The sequence below is a fragment of the Cyanistes caeruleus genome, chromosome 20 (genome assembly GCF_971803275.1).
Source record: "Cyanistes caeruleus chromosome 20, bCyaCae1.hap1.1, whole genome shotgun sequence".
Taxonomy (NCBI): domain Eukaryota; kingdom Metazoa; phylum Chordata; class Aves; order Passeriformes; family Paridae; genus Cyanistes; species Cyanistes caeruleus.
The window spans coordinates 1596307-1616009 of NC_141720.1; the positions used below are offsets into that span (position 1 = coordinate 1596307).

Here is a 19703-nt window from a genome sequence, read left to right on the forward strand (position 1 = left end):
AAGACCCTCTTTCTTTCGCCTCTTATTTCCCCAGCTACTCCCTGCCAACCCTGCAGATGAGAGCTCTCCTTTGTAATAAATACCCAAATCCATCTGTGAGCCTTCCTGCTTCCCTAGAAGCTGAAAAAAAAACCCCAAAAAACCCAACTCCTGACCCACTTCCTAAGAGCTCTGTGCAGCCCTAACTTTGGGAAGAGCACATCCCATGGAACCCTGGAGTACCTGGAGCCTGGCTCTTTAAAGCTGGGAGCTGTAACCACCAGGCACCTGACCTAGATTGAGCGGAGACTGGAGTAGATACCCGGCTCCAAGGAAGTGAGGGAGTGATGTGGAGGAGTGGATGTGGGTAAAGGTAGCTCTTTTTGTGTGTCTTGGAAGAGCTATTTTTAGAGGCACGCGAGTAGTTGTGGGATGGGAATTTGGGATGGGCTGGGACGCCTTTGTGTGCAGGAATTATCTGGAACTGCTGAACCAGGAGCTGCTGGGGGGGTTGAAGAACAGGTGGGTTGGGCTGTGAGAGGGCTGCTGTGTCCAGGAGGGAAGGCAGAGGAGTTGTAAGGAACTTCTGGCATCACACAGGATGATTTCTGACCCCTTCTCCCTTGTTCCCTCTCTTCTGCACTGGGTTGGAGCCCTGGGATGCCTCCAGCTCTCGCTGTGGAGCTGCTGGAAGAAGACGTGCATTGTAGAGTTTCTGTTGAAGGTCATAAAAGGTCTGGTGGCCTTTGTTCCTGATTCTCTGTGGGTAAACAGCGCTGAGATTGGCAGCAGTGGTGGCTTCTGTGTCTTCTGAGCAGCATCAGTGAGGCACAGAGGGCTTGGAGGTGCAAACCCCTCCTTGGCCGGGGGGAGAGACAGTTTTGGCGGTGGGTTCTCATTTTCTCCTCTCCATTTCAGCCAGTGGGAGCTCAAGAGGCCCCTGTTGTGTTTTGCTGCTGCCCAGGCAGTACCTGGGGGTGTTTCTGTGGGTGACTGGCGCCTCTCCACAGGGGAGCTGGGGCTGGCAGCTCGGAAAGGCAGAGGGGAATAAAGGCAGCACAGGGTGGGAGAGCTGTTCCCACTGAGATGTGTAGGGATATGGGGAACAAAACTCAAATTCAGGCACTGATGGAAAAAACCTCTCCAGGGCTTGCATTTTCCAGCAGCTCGGAGACATCCTGGGTGACAGGAGCTCTCTGGTGGGCTTGCTGAGCTGGGCCATGGCCAGCCAAGCCTCCCTGGAGAGCTGTGCTGGCATCTTACAGATCCCAGGGGGGTCAGGCTGGAGGGGACCACAGTGGTGACATCTGGGGCCACCTCCCTGCTCCAGTAGGGCCACCCCAGAGCACGGGGAACAGGGCTGATGTTCTGGAATATTCCCAGTGGGGGACCCTCCACAGCCTCCCTGCACTCTGTGCAGGGCTGGGCACTGCCCAGGGCAGAAATTCTGTGTCCTGTGCAGGGAAAATTCCTGGGATCAATCCCTGCTCATTCCTCTGTGTCCTGTGCAGGGAAAATTCCTGGGATCAATCCCTGCTCATTCCTCTGTGTCCTGTGCAGGGAAAATTCCTGGGTTCAATCCCTGCCCCTTCCTCTGGTGCCACTGCTGGGCCCCAGAGCAGAGCCTGGCCCTGATCTGACCCTTCCTGCACCTCTGGAGACAGCCAGGGACAGCCAGGGACAGCCAGGGACAGCCAGGGACAGCCAGGGACACCCAGGGCTGAAGGCTCCTCTCAGCATCACCTCTCAAGGCTGAACAGGCTCAACTTTTAGGGATGAAAACCTTAATTTCTGGAGCAATTGCTGTCCCAAAATGTGGGTCTGTGCCAGAGCTGAGCAGGAGTTGCTGTGCTTGTGTCAAACCTGCTTCTTCCTTGGTTCTGGGGCCACAAACCTTGACATTCCTGCTCTTTTTCCATCAGAGAACAAACAATCCCCTCTTGTCATTGGGAGAAGTGCAAAATATGAGCAGCTATGCCTCAAAAAGCAGCTCAGCTCTTTGGTTCTGGTGGCCAGAAACGCCAAAGCCACTGTAAAAGGGATTTCTAATCTCTCAGTGTGGAAGTTTGCTTCTTTTTTGGGTAGGGCTGCTTTGCTTCCATTGAATTCTACTGAAAACCAGGACCCAGGGCACATTTGGAAATTGGTCACTGGTGCCAAAGCTGATGAACAAGTTCTTGAAATTGATGCCCGTCGCTTTTACCTCTTGCTTTGTTCCCGTTCCCTGCCCAAATCTTCCTTCCAAATGTGAATGCTTCCATTTGGCACTGACTTTGTGTTGAAACTCCTGTCAATAAAGCCTAATCCTGAGAGATCTGGTGCAGAGATGAAATAAAAGGTTTAGTAAAATTGTAGGGGCTGAGTTTGATTTTCTCTGTAGTGAGCAAGGACACGAATCTGCGATCTCAAGGGATGTGTTAGTCTGCACCACAGACCCGAGACACAAATCTTGCTGTTGATGGGAGGGGTTGGGGATTTCTCCCTGAACCAGATCCCCAGTGAAAGGAAAACAAATGAGGCTGCAGCTGTGAAAATTGATAAAATGGAGGAGAAGGAGCGGAGAAAGAACCGATGGAATAAATGATAAATAAATAATTTCCTGTCAGTGCTGTCAGGCTCGCTGCGCTGATTTGCACCCCAAGACACCCTCTTGTTTCAGGTTCCTGGATGAATTGCAGAGCATCTTCTACACCAATAACTCCAGAAACCTGTCATCTCTAATTTAAATATACCCTTAGAGCAAAATTTCCGCATCAAAATTCCCTCCAGAACATTCTGTAAGGGTGGAAAGTGTGAAACCACCAGGATGAAGGCCAGTAGAACTGCCAATTCATAAAGAAAATTCATTCCAGAGAAATAACAATGGAATTCCTCCCTGAGCTTAGTTCCAGTAAAGTTAAACCTTCTAATTTCAGTTCAGAGAGTGGGGAAAGGTGTGAAGCTGGTGCTTGCAGCTGTTTGGAGGACTGGTTGGCAGAGCAGGAATCTGGATATCTCCTTGACTCCTTTAATTTCCCTTCTTTTCCAGGACGACACCGAGCCGTACTTTATTGGAATATTTTGTTTTGAAGCTGGTATCAAAATCATCGCTCTGGGCTTTGTTTTTCACAAAGGCTCTTACCTGCGCAACGGCTGGAACGTGATGGATTTCGTCGTGGTCCTCACAGGGTGAGTGAGCTCCTCTCCCCCCGAGCTTTTTGGGGATTCTCACCCTGATTTGTGCTGTTTCTTTACTCTGGGTTGGGCTGGGGCTGGCTGAAGTGGAATAGAACTAAAAACCCGCATTTCTGGCTGTAGTAAACCCAAGAGTGGCTCTTGTGCTGGATGAGTCACTTGCCAAGCGTTTGAACCAACTCAAAAATGGTTTTGAGGATATTTCCTTGTGGATATTCCAGTGTGTATCTGATCCAGACACTTCCTGACATTTCTGTGACTTTGCAGGTTCTAATTGCCACTGGTACTTGAACCTGATTTAAATCAATTTATTTTCTGACGTTACAGGATGACTTTAGAAGTCAACATGGAGTGCACTAACAAATTAAATGCATCCTATTTTTAAGCTGTTACAACTCTGAAATGGGCTGAATTTCTGCAGGAATGAATTTATTCCCCTATAAAATAACTTTTCTCAAAAGAATTCAGAGGTGTTTGAAAAGAATTCAAAATGTCCTGTTAAGGATGGAGGTGAAAAGGTTACGTGTGCATTTTGTACCCTGGTTTGAGATGATATCACTGATCTCTCTCTTGAAAACGCTGACAATATTTTACATTATGCATTGCAGCAGTTTCTGTCTATTTATATAAATAGAGGGTGATGCTGGTGGATAATGAAAACATAAACATGGACACTTCTAGTCTACAAATTGGGCTTTAAAGCCTCGGAGGAAACGATCCAAAGGTCTGCGTGAGGTCCTGAGCTTGCAGCCTTCATCTTGGAAGGATTTCAGTTTGTTTCTCCCCAGAAACTGCAGCCTGGCTCCTGCTGTTGATATTCTTCCCGTTATCCATCCTTTCCCACACCTTCTCTGCCTGTGTGTGTGCTGAAGGTGGATATTCCCTGCTCCTGGTGGTGGTGTGGAGTAGGGAAATGCTTGCATACATATACAAATGTGTTCATTAGCTACATGATCACTGTAATTCCATTTGCATTCATGGCACCCTGTGATACAGCACTCCAGAGGCCAAAGGGAATTCTTGATGTATTAAGAGGAGGAGAATAAATATGCAGGGCTTGATTCTCCTGCTGCTGGGGCTGGGTATTTAATCAATAGAAACTTCAGTGGAGGCACAAGGAGAATCAGATTTCCATACTTAGAAGCAGGGGGTACCAGGATGAAAAGAGAATTAGCACAGATGCCACAATTATTCTCACTGAAGCTCTGTTCTGATTCCTGGTTAGCTCCATGCAGTTGTGTCAAAAAAAGAAAATAAATATTATTTTAGAAATAATAAATTTTATATATGTAATATATATAAATATAAAAATATATAAAAATAAAAATATAAAAAATATATAAAAATATAAAAATATATTCTATAAATATAAATGATATCTTTATTTAAATTTTAATATATATTAAATATTTATATGTAAGAAATATAAATAAATATAGATGAATATATAATAAACAATAAAAATATAAATGTATAAATAATTATTATAAATATATAAATGATGTTATGAATATATAAATAATTCTTATAAATATATAAATAATTTTATAAATATAGAAATATTGTTAGAAATGTAAAAATAATATATTTATTTGAATTTTAATATCTATTAAATATTTATGTGTAAGCAATATAAAATAAGTACAGATAAATATATAATAATAAACAATCAAAATATAAACAGATAAATAATTTTACAAATATATAAATAATGTTATGAATATATAATTAATTTTATAGATATATAAATAATTTCATAAATATATAAATAATTTCATAAATATATAAATAATTGTATAACTATATAAATAATTTTATAAATATATAAATAATTTCATAAATATATAAATAAATTTATAAATATATAAGCTATAAATCGAGGCCCTGATTCTGGAAAGGACTTTGGCATTGGTTGAATTTATCCTACAGCAAAGCATTCCAGCATATGCCGGAATTCAGCTGACTCCAGTGGTTCTCTTCTTAAAGTTCAGACTCTACAGAAAAGCTTTTCTGAACCCCAGCCACATTGTTTAGGCATGATTTGAATTATTTTGGCTTTTTTTTTTCCCCTCTGTGAACTCAAGACTCCGGAGTTTGTTTGGTTTATTTTACAACCCAGACATTCCGAGTTTTGCGGCCGCGGGCACCCCGGAGCTGGGTTTCTTGTGGGAGCTGCTTGCAGCACTGTTTGATCCTGGAAAATAATTGTGGAATATCAGCTTGATGAGACAGCTGGAACAAGGACCCCCGGTGCCATCTGCAACCCCGCGGGTGCCTTTGAAGTGCCATCCTGTTAACGTCACCGCTGCTGTTTCCAATGGTGACACCAACTGGGCCCTGCTGAAATCGGCTTCTACAAGGGCTTCCCACCAGGCAGCAGTGCAGGGGTGGCAAGGGCTGAAACTCATCGGCATCGAGTCCAGGAGTCATCTCCACTCAGGAGATCCAGGCCTCTGATGCTCCTAATTCCAGGGATGGATTTTACAAGGCGCTTGAGCTCGTGCCCGATTTTTGGCATTAGGGGGAAGCTGAAAATAACAGAGTTACTCATGCTCGGTTTGATGCTTTCCTGAGTATTTCCAGCCCAGGTGGAGGGAGCACTGAAAGCTCTGCAGCTTCAGGGGGTTGAATTAGTGTTTTCTCTGTAGCCTGGTATGTTTTGCTCTGCATTGCCCAGATCATGATGAAGTTCTTAGCTCACTCCTGTGTTGCCATGGGGCTGTGATGGAAAACTGGAGCTCCTCTTGATGGGTTTCCTTCAGTGGCCAGAACCCTTCCACGTGCCCACTGCTTGCATGAGCTCGGGTGAGAGGGGAAACCTGGGCAGGGATGTTTATTTGAGACAAAATCCTCCTCGTTTCTGCATCAAGACTTCAAAGTTAGCTCGATGAGCAAGAAATTTCCTGCTGACAAACCCTCCAGGGAGGGCAGCAAGGTGGTGACACGAGTGGCACCTTCATTTTCATTTCTGTGGAAGGCAGACTCAGATCTGTGTGTTTCAAAAAAATGATCAAACTGTAATTTATTAGGGAATAATAAAAAAGGACATTGCTAAGGCAGTACTTAATGTGTTCTTATAAATATAGATAGGTAGGACATCACTTTTTGAAATATCATTTTGCTACTCTATCAAAAGCTTCCCTTTGCCATATGTGCGAGATTTCTACTTGAAAATGTTACTTCATGTTTCCCAGGCAGTGCTCAGCTCCAAAGCTCAGTTTTACATTGATCTTCAATGTTAGAGAGGGATTTTGATTCCTCCTCTTTTATTTTCTTTTTTACTTCTGTGTAAGCACGAAAGATCATGGGAATGTTCCATTATGCCCCACATGGAGCTGTGTACCTCCTAATCCTGCCCAGTGCCCGTTTTTGTGAAGGTAAATGGTGAATGTCAGAAAACCTGATCTCATTTTCAGCTTTTAGCTAAGCCCCAGAAAAGCAAAGAGCAGCTCTGCTCTCATTCTCTGTTTCCATAGGAAAAAGGCCAGCCAGAGTCTGGGTGTGTTTTGGAGGAGGCTGTGGGGGAAGGCTCTGCATTGATTGAACTTAGCCTTATGTAAATATTCCAGAGATCATGCAGCAATCCTTCCCACCTGCTTTTTCCAACCCATTTTTTTTTTTCTCTTCCTTTTTATTTTTATTTTATTTTTTAATTTTTTTTTTGGCTACTCAGCGCCTGCACACTGGAATTATCGATAAAGATATTTTTTATCTACCTGCAATGAGGGAGATTTTGTTTGTCAAAAGCAGACAGCAGAACTTGTTAATCAGGAAATACATCAGGGCTGTGTTCCATGCAGCCAGGATCAATATCCTATTGAGCTAAACTCGAGTCTAACAGATAGTGGCCCAAAATGGCTTTGGTTTGTTGTTCCAGAAAACACTCCCTCGGTTTCTTTTCCCAGCAATGCTGTGGTGCCTATTTCTCATTTGCTTCCAAGGAAACCTGTGGATCTGCTGTTAATAAAGGCCTGGGAAAAGAATAGGTTGTTCTCCTTGAAAGATTTTATTTCCTCTGTGATTTTTTTAGCGATTTCTGGTGATCTCCACCAGTTGTAGACGAGTCTCAATGAAAGCTGCTCCTGCTGGGATGGGCCTGGTGCTGCTGGGGAGAAAAACACACATTTTATAGCTCCTGCTCATTTTATTTCCACCTTTCTGTGGGCTTGCATTGGCTCCAGTGATGACATCACCCATTAGCAGCTCTAAATCACACAAAATTGCAGTTTCTCAATTGGCCTGGGACTGGATGATCTTAATGCACTTTTTCTAAGGTGGAGGCAAAGGGACTTTTTAACTCTTGCTCTTGGGGTTGAAAATCTCAGAAATCCAGAGAGCTGTTCTGGGAACCAATTTGTCCTGTCCCCAAATTCCTCAGCTGGAGCCACGAGCTTTGATTCAGGGTCTGGAGGGTTCAGACCTGCTCCTCTTGGACTTAATGGGAGGTTTTCTCCTGGGCTTTAAATGCAAAGCCTGAAGAACTGCTGGGTTTACATGGAGCTGGTGTCAAGGGGAAGAATGGAGAGCAAGGCATGGACAAAATAATATTGATCATTGATTCCCAAAATTCAGATGTCCAGGGATTTTTGAGGGGGAAAAAAAAGGCTTTTAAACCGTGATGTCCAAGGGGCCTGTCCTCAGCTGTGTTTTGGAGCTTGTTTATACTTTTGGTTTCATCATATCATGGATAATGGGCCTTAGGGTTTAATTCCATACCCCAAGAAAGGAGCTGCTCATCCCTTTTTCATCAGCAGCTACCTGAGATTCTCCTTGGTGCCTTCTAGTAAGGTTTGAGGAGTTCCTTTTCCTGCATGCCTATGGTTTTGTGGAATGCCAGCATTTCCCCAGCCAGAGATTTATGCTGCACAACCTCCCCGAGGCTGAGGGACTTTTCTGTGAGGGCTTTTCTGTGCACCACAGGCTTTTTCTGCTGCTCTGGTCCTTTCCCAGTTCTGCCACATCCTCATGGAGTGACCACAACCATGAGGTGTTTGTCCAACACCAAGAGCGGCTGCAGGCCGGTGTGAGATAACAGAGTGCTTGACAGGACCGTGCTCTGTCCTTTATCAGCAGAATTAATTTCTTTTGGCTTCCAATCAGCCTGGATTAAACACTCTCGAAGAGTCCTGGTGGCTTCTTGAGCCAGTTGGATCAGCTGCCTGGATCTCTGGGTGGGACTGGCAGAGACAGTGTGTGCCAGGCCCGGAGCTGCCAAACGATGTGCACAAAGTCTCTGCGCGGGTACGGATGTCTCAGGCTGTCTGGAACAAATTACAAAAGCCAGAATTATCTTGATTGTCTGAGAAATGTGCTCCCAGCTCCCGATGCTGCTAATAATTTGGAAGGCAACTCATTTAGCAACAGCATCAAGCCCTGCTCATCCTTGATGTGAGCGGTGCTGGTTACCAGGATCATCCTGCTATGTGGGCAGTGGGAGCTGCTATTCCTGGTGCTGCATTTGAGGAGCAGCAGCCTTGGATGCAGCGATGACTGACAGAGTGGGAGGCACAGGAACCACCCAGCCCGGGCTGTGCAGCAGGTTTGGACCTTGGATGTGCCCCTTTGAGGTGGATGGACCTCCCAGACAGGGTGTGGGGGGAGAGGTGACCAGGGAAGGGTTTGAGAAGGAAATGCCTGGTTGAGGGCTGGGATTCTTAAAGCTGTCAAATAATTCATAGAAGCTTTGGCTCCACCATTTCTTTCTTTCTGTGTGCCTGTGCATTCAGAAGCCCTTAAATGAGGATATCTGAGCTCTGGGATTGGCTCTGGTGTACTTTGTTTACAAGGGTGACAAGGTGAGGGGAAATGGCTTCAAACAGAAGGGAGGATAGGATGAGATACCAGGAAAAAATCCTTCCCTGTGATGGTGAGGAGGCCTTGGCAGAGCTTGCCCAGAGAAGTTGTGGTTGCCCCTGGATCCCTGGAAGTGTCCAAGGCTGGGCTGGACAGGGTTTAGAGCAGCCTGGGGTGGTGGGAGGTGTCCCTGCCCAGTGGCACTGGATGGGCTTGAAGGTCCCTCCCAACCCAAAACCTTTCTGTGATCCTTCGATTCTGCATTCCACTTGCAAATAACCATAGAATGAATTAGAAAAATGAAATTCAAATGAAACCAACCCCCCTGGATGCCCTGCAGCACCCCTTTGGGTAGCTGCTCAATGCTTTGTTTATCAGCTCTGGGGATGTGGGGAATGGAGGGGTCGGAGGAGGGAAGCGCAGATTTCCCTCTGCTTTCCCAAAGTGGAAATTTTGGCACTAGAAAGCAAAGCAGAGCAGAGCAGCAACAGGAGTTGGGGAAAGGGATACTTTGAGAAGGACCAGGCCAGTCCTGCTTGGCTGTCACGAGGAAAAGGAGCTGTTTGGTTGGGGTTGGTGATGGACTCGGGGCGAGCGCTGTCAGCTCCGTGCGTGAATCATGATGCAAGGAGCAGAGCCTTTATGGATTTTAATGCAGCTGGTCCTCATTTTCCATTCCTTTTATGCTCCAGTGATGGATGGACACTTGCTGGCTCAGAAGAGCAAAGGGTCCCTTCAGAAATGAAATCAAATCAAGGTGGGCAAGACACAGGGAATTTACCTGCGAGGTGTTCTGGCTGGTGGGTGAGGGCAGCAAGGGAGGAAGGCAAGCGACCAAACCTCCATTTCTGAAGCAGAGAGTTTGTAACTGGGAGGGAGGAGGGTGTGTGAGGTCTAAGTTTGAACAGAAATTGTTGTATCCTCTGTCCTTTGGCTGTCTGGGCTCTTGGGGAGCTTCTCTTTCAGAGAAAACTGGACAGGGAGAGAAGGTTTGAGGGCTCTAAACCCATCTGGTGAACGTCCCCGGTTCCTTTTTTACCCAGTGGGGCAGCAGCTTCCTTGGGACTGGAACTTGTTTTCCATCTGGGCTTGTTTCTCTGAGCAAAGGGGGGCCCAGGCTGTGCTGAGCCTCTTGGAGTGTTAATTAGGGCTCGTGTCTTTTTTTGTTGCTTGTAGTGGCTTTTCTGCATCGATTTTGGTGGGGGTGGCTGGAGGCAGGTTGAGAGAAGCGGGTGGGTGAGTAATTGTGTGGCTGGCTGCTAAATCAGGAGACTTTCCTGGGCAGAGGAGGACTCTGGGCTGTGCTTGGAGGAAGGCTGCAGATGGTCCCAGCCCCTCAGAAGACCTGCAGGTGGGGACAGCCCTTCCCTGGTAGAAATTATCCTTCTCTGGCTCTGCTCTGGTGGTGGCAAACCAAATGTTTCAGGTCAGGGAACTTCTCAAGGGCAAACAGATAATGAGATTGATGTGCTGCTCTCTTACTTTATTAAAAGGGACTGCGAGGTATCGAATACCTGGGATGGGAAGTGGTAATGACGGAACAGCACGAGGAGCCAGGAAGTCGAGGCACAAACAAACCCCATTTTTATTAAAGAGAGAGGAAACAAAAACATCCAGGTTTCCAATCTTGTGCCCCACGTCCACGTTTTGTGCCTGGCTGTGCATCCTGGAAGCTTTGTGCTCACAAAGAGGGGCTGCCAGACAATATTTATGGGTGTTTTCCCCTCCCTGGAGCTGGGCAGCTGTCAGGTAAGAGTGACCATCCCAAGTGAAAGCAAGGGTTGCTTCTCATGGCAGCCAGAGCTTTATCAAAGACAGGCAGGATCATTAGTCCAGAGTCCAGACAGTATTTTTAGCTTTTTATGGCTCTCGAAGGCAGGTGGGTGGCAGGGAAATATTGTCTCTTGTGAGGGAAGCAGCTGCACAGGCAATTGTGGAGCCTGCAGGTGGGAAGAAGACTCTGGACCTTGGGATCTGCTCCTAAAATGTGATCCTGCCCTGGCAACCGTGTCCTGTGGGCACCTAGAGGTGGAAAACACTGGCAGCTGCTCTTGGAGCTGGCTGTGGATATTGGGAATTCAACCCCAAACCAGCAAATCCAACTGCAGCTCCAAAGCGCTTTAATTTCTTATTTTTAATGCTTCCTAGCTTAAAAACAAACAACAAAAAAAAATTTGCCAAGCCCAAAATACCCAAGCCCTGTGTGTGGTGTTGAGTGCTGTCCCATAATTAGATGAGGAGGAGGGTGCAGGTTACCTCAGACTCCTGTTTCTCAAATTCTGCTGTGTCCCAGTTTGGATGGCAAAGTGCCTGCTCATCTGAGAGGAGAAGAACCTGCCTGTGATCGTGGAAAAGGGCGAGGATTTGGAAAATCAGCCTGGTTTTAGCTGAGTGCCAACAGCGCCACGTCTGCACACGCGTCCTTGGATCCTCACCCCAAAGGCTTTGGGTGCTCTCTGACCATTCTCTTTCTCAGGGCACTCTGAAAGCATCAACAAGACTTTGGTTTGGAAAAGTTGGCTTTGGAAAACTGATTTTCCATTCTGCTCTTGCTGAAGCAGCAAGGAGGTGTGTAGGATGCTCTGGCCAGGGCTCTGAAAGCTGGGTCTAAAGGAGGTGTGAATTCCAGGTAGAGCCAAGTCCAGGATCAGCACCTGGAGATGCTTTTCCACACAATTCCACAGGATTTTTTTGCTCAACTTCATCTCTCTTGCATCTTCTCTGTGCTGAAGGGTCTGATGGGGTTGGGACAGAGGAAGGGATCCCAAGTGAATGAGGTTAGGCTGCAGGATGGATCCTCTGGATGAACTCCTGACCCTGGGAAGGCCATTCCTGCCTCCTGTGGCACACATCAAACCTGTGAGCTGAGCTTAGAGGCTTTGGAAAATTCCCTGATCCTCACAAAGGGTCATGTCCACCTAAAGAATGCCCAGGAAAAACCTTTCCCTCCTGGCATGGTCAGCATCAGCTAAATGCGTGTCTGACACAGTTTTGTCTCCTCCCTCCTCCATCTTCCCATGTTTTGGTGGCCAGGAAGATCACCTGCTGTGGGTTTTGGAATAATAAATGAAACCAGCTCGTTGGCTTGGTGATCTCAGGGTGGAGCACTCAGGAAACAGGTCAGGCTTTTCTGGTGGATATTCTTATTCTGTCAGTGCTGGAGTTGTCTTGGTTTCCGAGCTGGCTGCAGGGCTGGGTGTGTTTGTGTAGGTGGTTCTCGTGATCAGCTGCAGAATTTTAAAAGCCTCCCTCTGGAGCAAGAAGTTCAGGTCACTCCTGAGTTAAACCCAATTTTAGACAATAATGGGTTTAGCTGCTGGCTCAGTTCAAGTCAGTTCAGGTTGGGCTGGGTGAGATTTAAGCAAGGAAAGGATCAGGAATAGAGATTGGAGCAGTGCTGGGCTTCCCTGGGAATAGAAATTGTTCCTGGGGCTCTCCAAAGAGGGGAGGGCTGCTCTCAGCCAGGAATTATGGGCAGAAGGTTGTTCCTTAGGGAAGTTTCTGAAGAGGAGGTAAAATTGACTCTTTCCTTTGCCTCATTACACAAATTCCCTGCAGGGCTCTGCACAACTGGAGGGTCCCAGAGTCAGACTGAGGCTCCAGGAACACGTTGATGGTCCATGGGATGATGTAGAAGTAGAGAAGTGAAGGACAAAAATGAGCTGCTTGGAGAAGACTGAGGCTTTTCCAGCTCCAAATGTTCCTGTGCTGAAGGACTCTGATAATCAGAAATACTTGGTTGGATGTAGCTTGCTTCCAGTTCAAAAGGGACTTAAAAGAACTTAAATTGGGGCTCTCAGCTTATTTTCCAATTAAAAAGAACTAAAAAATGAAGACAGTTCAATCTTTCAGCCTTTTGGCTCAGTTTTCCCTTCTCAAACACCCTGAACCATCCTTAAATAAAGTGTGGGCATGGGAGCTTAGGATGAAGGCTGTGAAAGTGATTAAAGGGTTGAAGAAATGTCCATTTAAGGAGAAATGAAAAGGCTGAGAGAGTTAAAACCAAGAGCAAAGTCTCACAAGGGGGTGAGATAGATAAAGAGAAGCAGAGAGGAAATCATGTTTCTCTGTCTATTTTGGTAGGGCTCAAAAAGCATCAGTGGCAAAAATGAAGTTTTAGAACTTCTTCACTAATGGAAATGTAATTAACTCATGGAAATCATCACAAGAATTTGCTCCAGCTGAAATGGGCTGGTTTGGGTCTTGAGACCAAAGTAGCCTTGAAATCATCTTCAGATCCACCAGAAAGGAAATGTTTTTTTTCTGAAGGGGGATGATTAGGCCTTTCCCTGGTGCTCCCTGGAATAAGTTAGGTGGAAATGTGAACTGGCTGTTTCATAATTGTCCTTTTCTTTATCTTGTAATTTCTTCTGAGTCCTGCAGGAGCCACGGCTCGGGAGCAGGGTCCAGCCTGTTACAGCCTGACCTGGGAACACGACTTTGGCACTTTAGACATGAAACAATATCGATAGGAGCGGTTCTATTTCATCACTTCGTGTCTGTTTTAAAGATCAAACATCCTCCTGCTACAGCTCAGAGAGAAACTTCAATGCTTCCAGTGCTGAGTGTGCCCTCCAACCCCAGCTTCGGGAAAAGATCTGGGGCTGAGCATTGTCAGTGGTTTAAAATGAATCCCGGGTGGTTTCTGGTGGTGTGGATGTCCCTCTGATAAAGGAGGGCTGGTTTTGTAGAGGAGGGAGGTCTGGCACGCTCAGACCTGGTGTCACTGCTCCCTTTCCGTGGTGGAACATCCCCTTGACCTTGCTTTGGGAGGATCTCAGCCGCAGCCTCCCATCTTCGCAGGATTTGGAGCACAGGAGAAGATTCTGGCAGGTGAAATTATCTAATCAGAGGGTGGCCCTGTCCTCAATGAGGCTTCAGTCAGACCTGAGAGCTCGTCCAGCTGCCACAAGTCAGGCATGAAAGCTCTCCTGCTGGGGAGGAGCATTAACAAACCTCCCTCCCAGTGCCAAAGACAAATCTCTGCTGCTTGTCTGGCCTCCAGCGCTGGGAGAAGGGTGGCAGCCAAGGGCTGTGTGAGGCTGCAGGGAGTTATTTCCACGCTGGGAAGGGATCTGCACTCTTGGCTAGGCTTGGTAACATTTCTGTTACCCACCTACCTGGGGGTCATTAGAAGTAGGCCTGGAGAAAAGGTGAGGTGAAGTCTCAGCTTGATAAAGACAGGGATCGCTGAATCCTGGCTGCAGGATGAAGACTGAACTCCAGAGAGCTCCTTACATTTCTTTTTAATCCCATTATTTTCAGAAGTTCATACCCATGTGCTCCAAGTAAGTGATGCTGTATCTGTTCAAAACCATTTAGCTGATAACATAAATAACCTCATCACAGATCTCTGCAGCTTATCTCTGCTCTGAGAAATGTGCTGAAATGAAAAATTCTACCTTTCTTCTCTTCTGATGCCAAATCTCAGCCTTATTTCCCCACTTCCTGGGTAGAAGAATTCCAAATTCCTCAAGTTCTGTGGCCAGACTCCTGAGCTTCTTTAAATTTCTTGTTCTGTAATAATCAATAAAGTACTAAAACTGGATAGGTACAACAAAGTAGGATTTGGAAATGCTTCGTTACCAGTTGTACAGACAGGACCACCCCAAGCCTATTTTTAAAAAATGCTGTATTTTCTTTCACTCTCTGGTTACAACTTTAAATCCAGTTATAACAGATACAAAATAATGTAACCCCTGCCTTTCACAAAGGGTGACAAGGACAAAGGAAGCTCGGCATGATCCAATTCCTTGTTTTAATTTGAAGCATGAAGGAATAGGAGACGATGGGAGCAGTTAATGCTGAGGCAGATCCAGGATAACGCAGTTCTGGTTCTCCTCTGCAGCAGATCGGGCAATGGATGGGATTCTGACCATTCTGTTTTTCTCTTCTGCTCATGTCTTTGGCTAATAAGAGATTTTAGGCTGTTTCTTTTCCCTTTGTTTCCACATTTCCACCTCCTTAGAAATGAAGGCAGTGCTGGTGCCTGACTTTGTAACGTACTCGTGAAGGAGGCTGGCTGTCAGCACTGAAAAGTAGTGAGTTTAAAACGTCTCAAAAGAAGTAAAAATAAGCCTTTAAAAATGTTGAAATGAAGTGTGGGGAACTTGAATCAGAAGTAAAGGAGATGGTAACAGCATCATCTTCTAGAACTCTTCTAGCTGCTCACTCACAGTGAGTGGGAGACTCTCGCGCGGAGCTCGGCGCTCGTGTTCCACGGGGAATGTGTTAAATCCACGGCGTGGCACACACAGAGCTGCAGCTGGGGGTGTCTGTCAGAGCTGAACCCCAGGCAGGATTGGACCTCTGGGGGAGGTGACGTGCTCTGAGCCCAAATGTCCAGCAGTGTTGTCACTGACTCGTGGAATGAGGGGCTCTGCCTTGGATGGAGAGAGGGGAACGTCCCCCACGGCACAGTCAGTGCTCAGGATCCTGTCCTGCCTTTGAAATGCTGGGATCAGGGGCTGATTTTCAAAAGTTGTGGCTCACAAATGGAAGGGAGAAGTTGGGAGTGTTTTGCCAGTGCCTCTTTCCACAGAAGGATGGGGCTGTAAAGGTTTGCTGCAGCAGGAGCCTCCCAGGGGAGCAGCAGTGCTGAAGCCACAGCTGTGACCTCTGGCCAGGTTCTGCTCTTTGGGGTTCAAAGGCCACATCTGAGCAATCAGCCGAGGCCTGCTTGGCATGAAGGTGCCCAGGGGACAAAAGAAAACAAAATTTTTATTTATTTTTCCTTTTTGAAACCTGGAAGCTGTCCAGCTCATCAAACAGCACTCCTGCTTCTGGTCCCTCTAGGGCTGCCCTCTGATCTGGCTTGTGTGGGAAGGATGAGAAACCCTTTCCTACAAAGAAATTTCCACTACAAACCTCTGGTGTCCCTCTGTGAGGGCTGGAAAATGGAGAATTAACATCCCTTTTCCTCAAATCAACCTTCTTGTCCATTAGCAGGAATGGAATAGCCCCCCTGCATCTTTGGAAACCTTTGTTCCACAGGAGGAAGTTTTGGGTGAGGCTTAATTTCCATCTAATAGCCTGTTAAAATCTTCACATGGTTTCTTGGAGAATGCCATTAAAAATCAATTACATTAATGGGGCTCAGTTGGAGCTGTGCTGAAATATGGATGGGATCAAGGAAAGTGACTTTGCAAAACAGGGTCCTTGGTGCTGCAGCCATTTATTCCTCTTGATCTCCCCAGGTTTCCGTGTGCACCAAACCTGCTCTTGGATGTTGTCAGCAGAAGCTGAGCTTCTTCAGGGATGAGTGCCATGAACTGTGCTGGGAAGTCACTGCCAGGGGGGTTAGGAGGGGCAAATTCCCTTGCTCTGGTAGGGATGGTGCTGGACTGCTCGGTTAAAAGCACCCCAGCATCACTGCAGCACCAGGACATCCTGTGCATCCAACTGCAGAGCCTGACCTGACACCTTAGAGGTGTCTGGGGCTGTGCTGCTGACACTGCAGAGTGTCCACGAGCTCAGCGTGTGACAAAGGGCCTGCAGATACGAGAGGATGGAGAGAAAGAACTTTCTGTCCATGGCTGCTGGGTTGTTAAACTGATTCTAACGTGGGCTGTGAAAGAGGATCCTTATCCATGGAATGTGGTGACAGAGAGAGGCTGGATGTCCTTGCAGGAGAGGTGCAGGGAAAGGTGAGTCTTGTTGTGAGACTGCTCAGGACCTTGTGTAGAGATGGGACCGAGAAGTCCTTGTCCACTGTGAGGTCACTCTGTCCACTGTGAGGTCACTCTGTCCATTGTGAGGTCACTCTGCCCACTGTGAGGTCACTCTGTCCATTGTGAGGTCACTCTGCCCACTGTGAGGTCCCTGCCCACTGCCCCTTCCATGGGGTGGGATTTAATGGGGTGGGATTTAATGTGTGCCCCACTGCTCAGGGCACATTGCCTCCCCCCAGAGCTCATGTTTGGCAGTGGTGGCACTGCTTTGGTCCTGCTGCTGCTGTGGGAAGCGTGGCTGGGGCTGGGGCTGCACTGGATCTGCTGGGAAAGCTCCACCTGGATCCTCGTGGCGTTGGGATGAGGGGCTGAGGTGGGGCTGGGAAGGAGCCTGAAGTGGCCACCAGTGCCTCAAGGTGAAGACAGCTCAGGAGAGGGACAGAGACAAGGTGTGTGTGTGTCTGCTGTGTACTTTCCATCGTACTTTGAGCCTCTTGGGGAAGTTTTTTTTCTGCAGGAATGTTTGTAGAGGGGATCTGTGGGATCCAGCTGCCTCGTGCCAGCGTTTCCAAACGCTGCAGCTGGGTGGGCTGAGGGACTGAGCTGTGGGGCAGAGCCCTGTGGGGTTTGCACCCCAGTGCCAGGCAGTGCCTGGGGGTCTGTGAGGCTCAGGGACAGCCACAAGGGCTGGGCTGTGCCTCTTGTCCACGCGAAATTTGTGATTTACCAGAGCTCCTCATCCCCATGGCGGTCACACCTCGGTTTGTTTTCCTCTTTACAAACAAGGCGCTTGAGCAAAACCAAAACAAATGAAAATCTGAGAAAGATTTAAAGCAGAAGTGGGGTGAGCATGGCCTGGTTCCTCCACATGCCTTGGCTGAAGGACTCCAACCTCAGCAGAAGAGAACCCCTGGCTGCCAGAGCCCAGGCTTTGACAGGGATGGAGCTGCTGAGCTCGTACCCTCCAGCAGAGCTGCAGCCAAGGGCTCCCCTCGGTGTCTGATCACCCTGAACATTCCAGGGCTGGGACTGAGCTGGCTCTGAGCTCCTGGGGCTGCCTGCCCTGCCTTGGCCTGCAGACCCCACCAAGGTGACTCCATGGAAATGGCTCTTGGGATGCTCAGTTTGTTTTTGGAATGGGAGGTTGGAGAGCTGTGCCCTTCCCGGAGCTCCTGTGCCGGTGCACAGCCTCTCCCACCGTGCTTTCATTAAATCCAGCAGAACCAAACCCACCTCTGGCCACTTCCCACCTCATCCTGAGCTGCTTGGGCGTGGAGGATCCGTAAATCCTCGGTGTAACCTTGGAGCAGAGTGATGGGAAGGGCGTTGCTGGAGACCAGCCCCAGCCAGCCTTAACAGTGCCTGGTTCTTGGAAACGAGCTGTGTTTCAGGCAAATATCCGGGAGCCGGGGATTTTTTTAGCCTGTCTCTTGCTGTTCATTTTCTCCCTGGCACTGGGACTGCAGTTCCAGGAACCCTGGCTACACTTGAAAGCGCCTCTCAGACAGGGATAAAAGTAATTAAACCTCTCAGATTTCTCTTTTTTTTTAAAAAAAAAAAAAATTATTTTTTTTTAAAACTTATTGTATTTTTTCAAAGGTGGATTTAAGACGGGGACAAAATGTGGCAGGCTGTTCTAGCATGGAGCAGGTGAACGGGAGGATGAAGAGGCTCCTCCATGAGATGCTCCTGGAGCAAGCAGAGATGGTTGGCTGCTGCCAGGTGCAGCTTTTCTTACACTTCCCCTCTCCTCCCCATGTAATTAACTCGTTAAATTTATCTGTCTGAGAGGTATGGAAATGCATGTGGTGCAACCGCTTTGGTTGTGCGAATAACCGTGATTTCAGCTTCCGTGGAAAATCAAGGGAATTGTTTTGTGCCATGCAGAAGCACTGAAAGAACTGAGTTTCATGTGAAAAGCAGATTAAAAAGGCAGGAAAATTGGGGAAAATGAGGAGTAATGTTTTTGTCTAATCTGGATTATGATGATTTCAAGCTTTTAATGTTCTCAATTTTAATTTTTTAACTTCAGTTTTATTTGGGAAATTAAACTGTGACATCCTTTCAAGAAGAAAAGACCAGACTTTAAGGGTTTCTATTTAACAATGTTGGCACACAAAATGTTCTCCGTGCTCCCTTTCTTCAAGGGAAGGTTTTGGCAAACTTGGCTTGAGTTACTGAAGTGTTGTGGTTGACCGAAATCCAGTGGGAATGTGGGGGGGTAATTCAAGGAAAACTATCCAGCAGAAAGTTTCTCTCCTGCTGCTGTGCTAATCTGGGCAGATAGAGCCAGCTGAGAGTCAGAGCATCCTTAAAAATGCATTTTTTGGATGAGATGTTTTCTCTGTTAATTCTTCCTGATTGCTCTGTGCTTACCCACGTGGAGGGATGGCCCAAGAATTTGAACTTACCTAGGTTAATTTGAGGGTTGCATCTCAAAGTTGTGGTTACTGGAGATTTTTTGATCTATCACAGAGTTATTTAGGTTGGAAAACACCTCTGAGATTGTCAAATCCAGCCTGTGACTGCTTGTCACCCAGCCCAGAGCACTGAGTGCCATGTCCAGGTGTTCCTTGGACACCTGGGACAGCCTCATCCAATGTTTAATCATCCTTTCTGTGGAGAAATTCTTAATGTTGTCCCCCCTGAGCCTCCCCTGGCCCAGCCTGAGGCCGTTCCCTCTCCTCCTGTCCCTGTTCCCTGGGGCTGTCCCCTCCTGCCAGGGACTTGTGCAGAGCCAGAAATTCCCCCTGAGCCTCCTTTGCTCCAGGCTGATCCCCTTCCCAGCTCCCTCAGGAATTCTCCAGCCCCTTCCCAGATCCCTCAGGAATTCTCCAGCCCCTTCCCAGCTCCCTCAGGAATTCTCCAGCCCCTTCTCAGCTCCCTCAGGAATTCTCCAGCCCCTTCCCAGCTCCCTCAGGAATTCTCCAGCCCCTTCCCAGCTTTGTTCCCTGTCCTGGACATGCTCCAGCCCCTCTAAATCCTTGGAGCCCAAAACTGGACATGGCACCCAGAACTGGACACAGCACCCAAAACTGGACACAGCACCCAGAACTGGACACAGCGCCCAAATGCTGAGTCCAGGGG

The 19703-nt window shown here is 47.4% G+C and overlaps 1 protein-coding gene across 1 annotated transcript in view; it reads left to right on the forward strand.

The window, feature by feature from the left end:
• The window catches only part of CACNA1B (calcium voltage-gated channel subunit alpha1 B), a 225976-nt gene that overhangs the window by 8918 nt on the left and 197355 nt on the right, over positions 1-19703 (forward strand). Inside the window, exon 4 of the mRNA XM_086858660.1 lies at positions 3008-3147. Coding sequence (XP_086714786.1) covers positions 3008-3147 — 140 coding nt within the window. The remainder of the gene's footprint in view (positions 1-3007; positions 3148-19703) is intronic.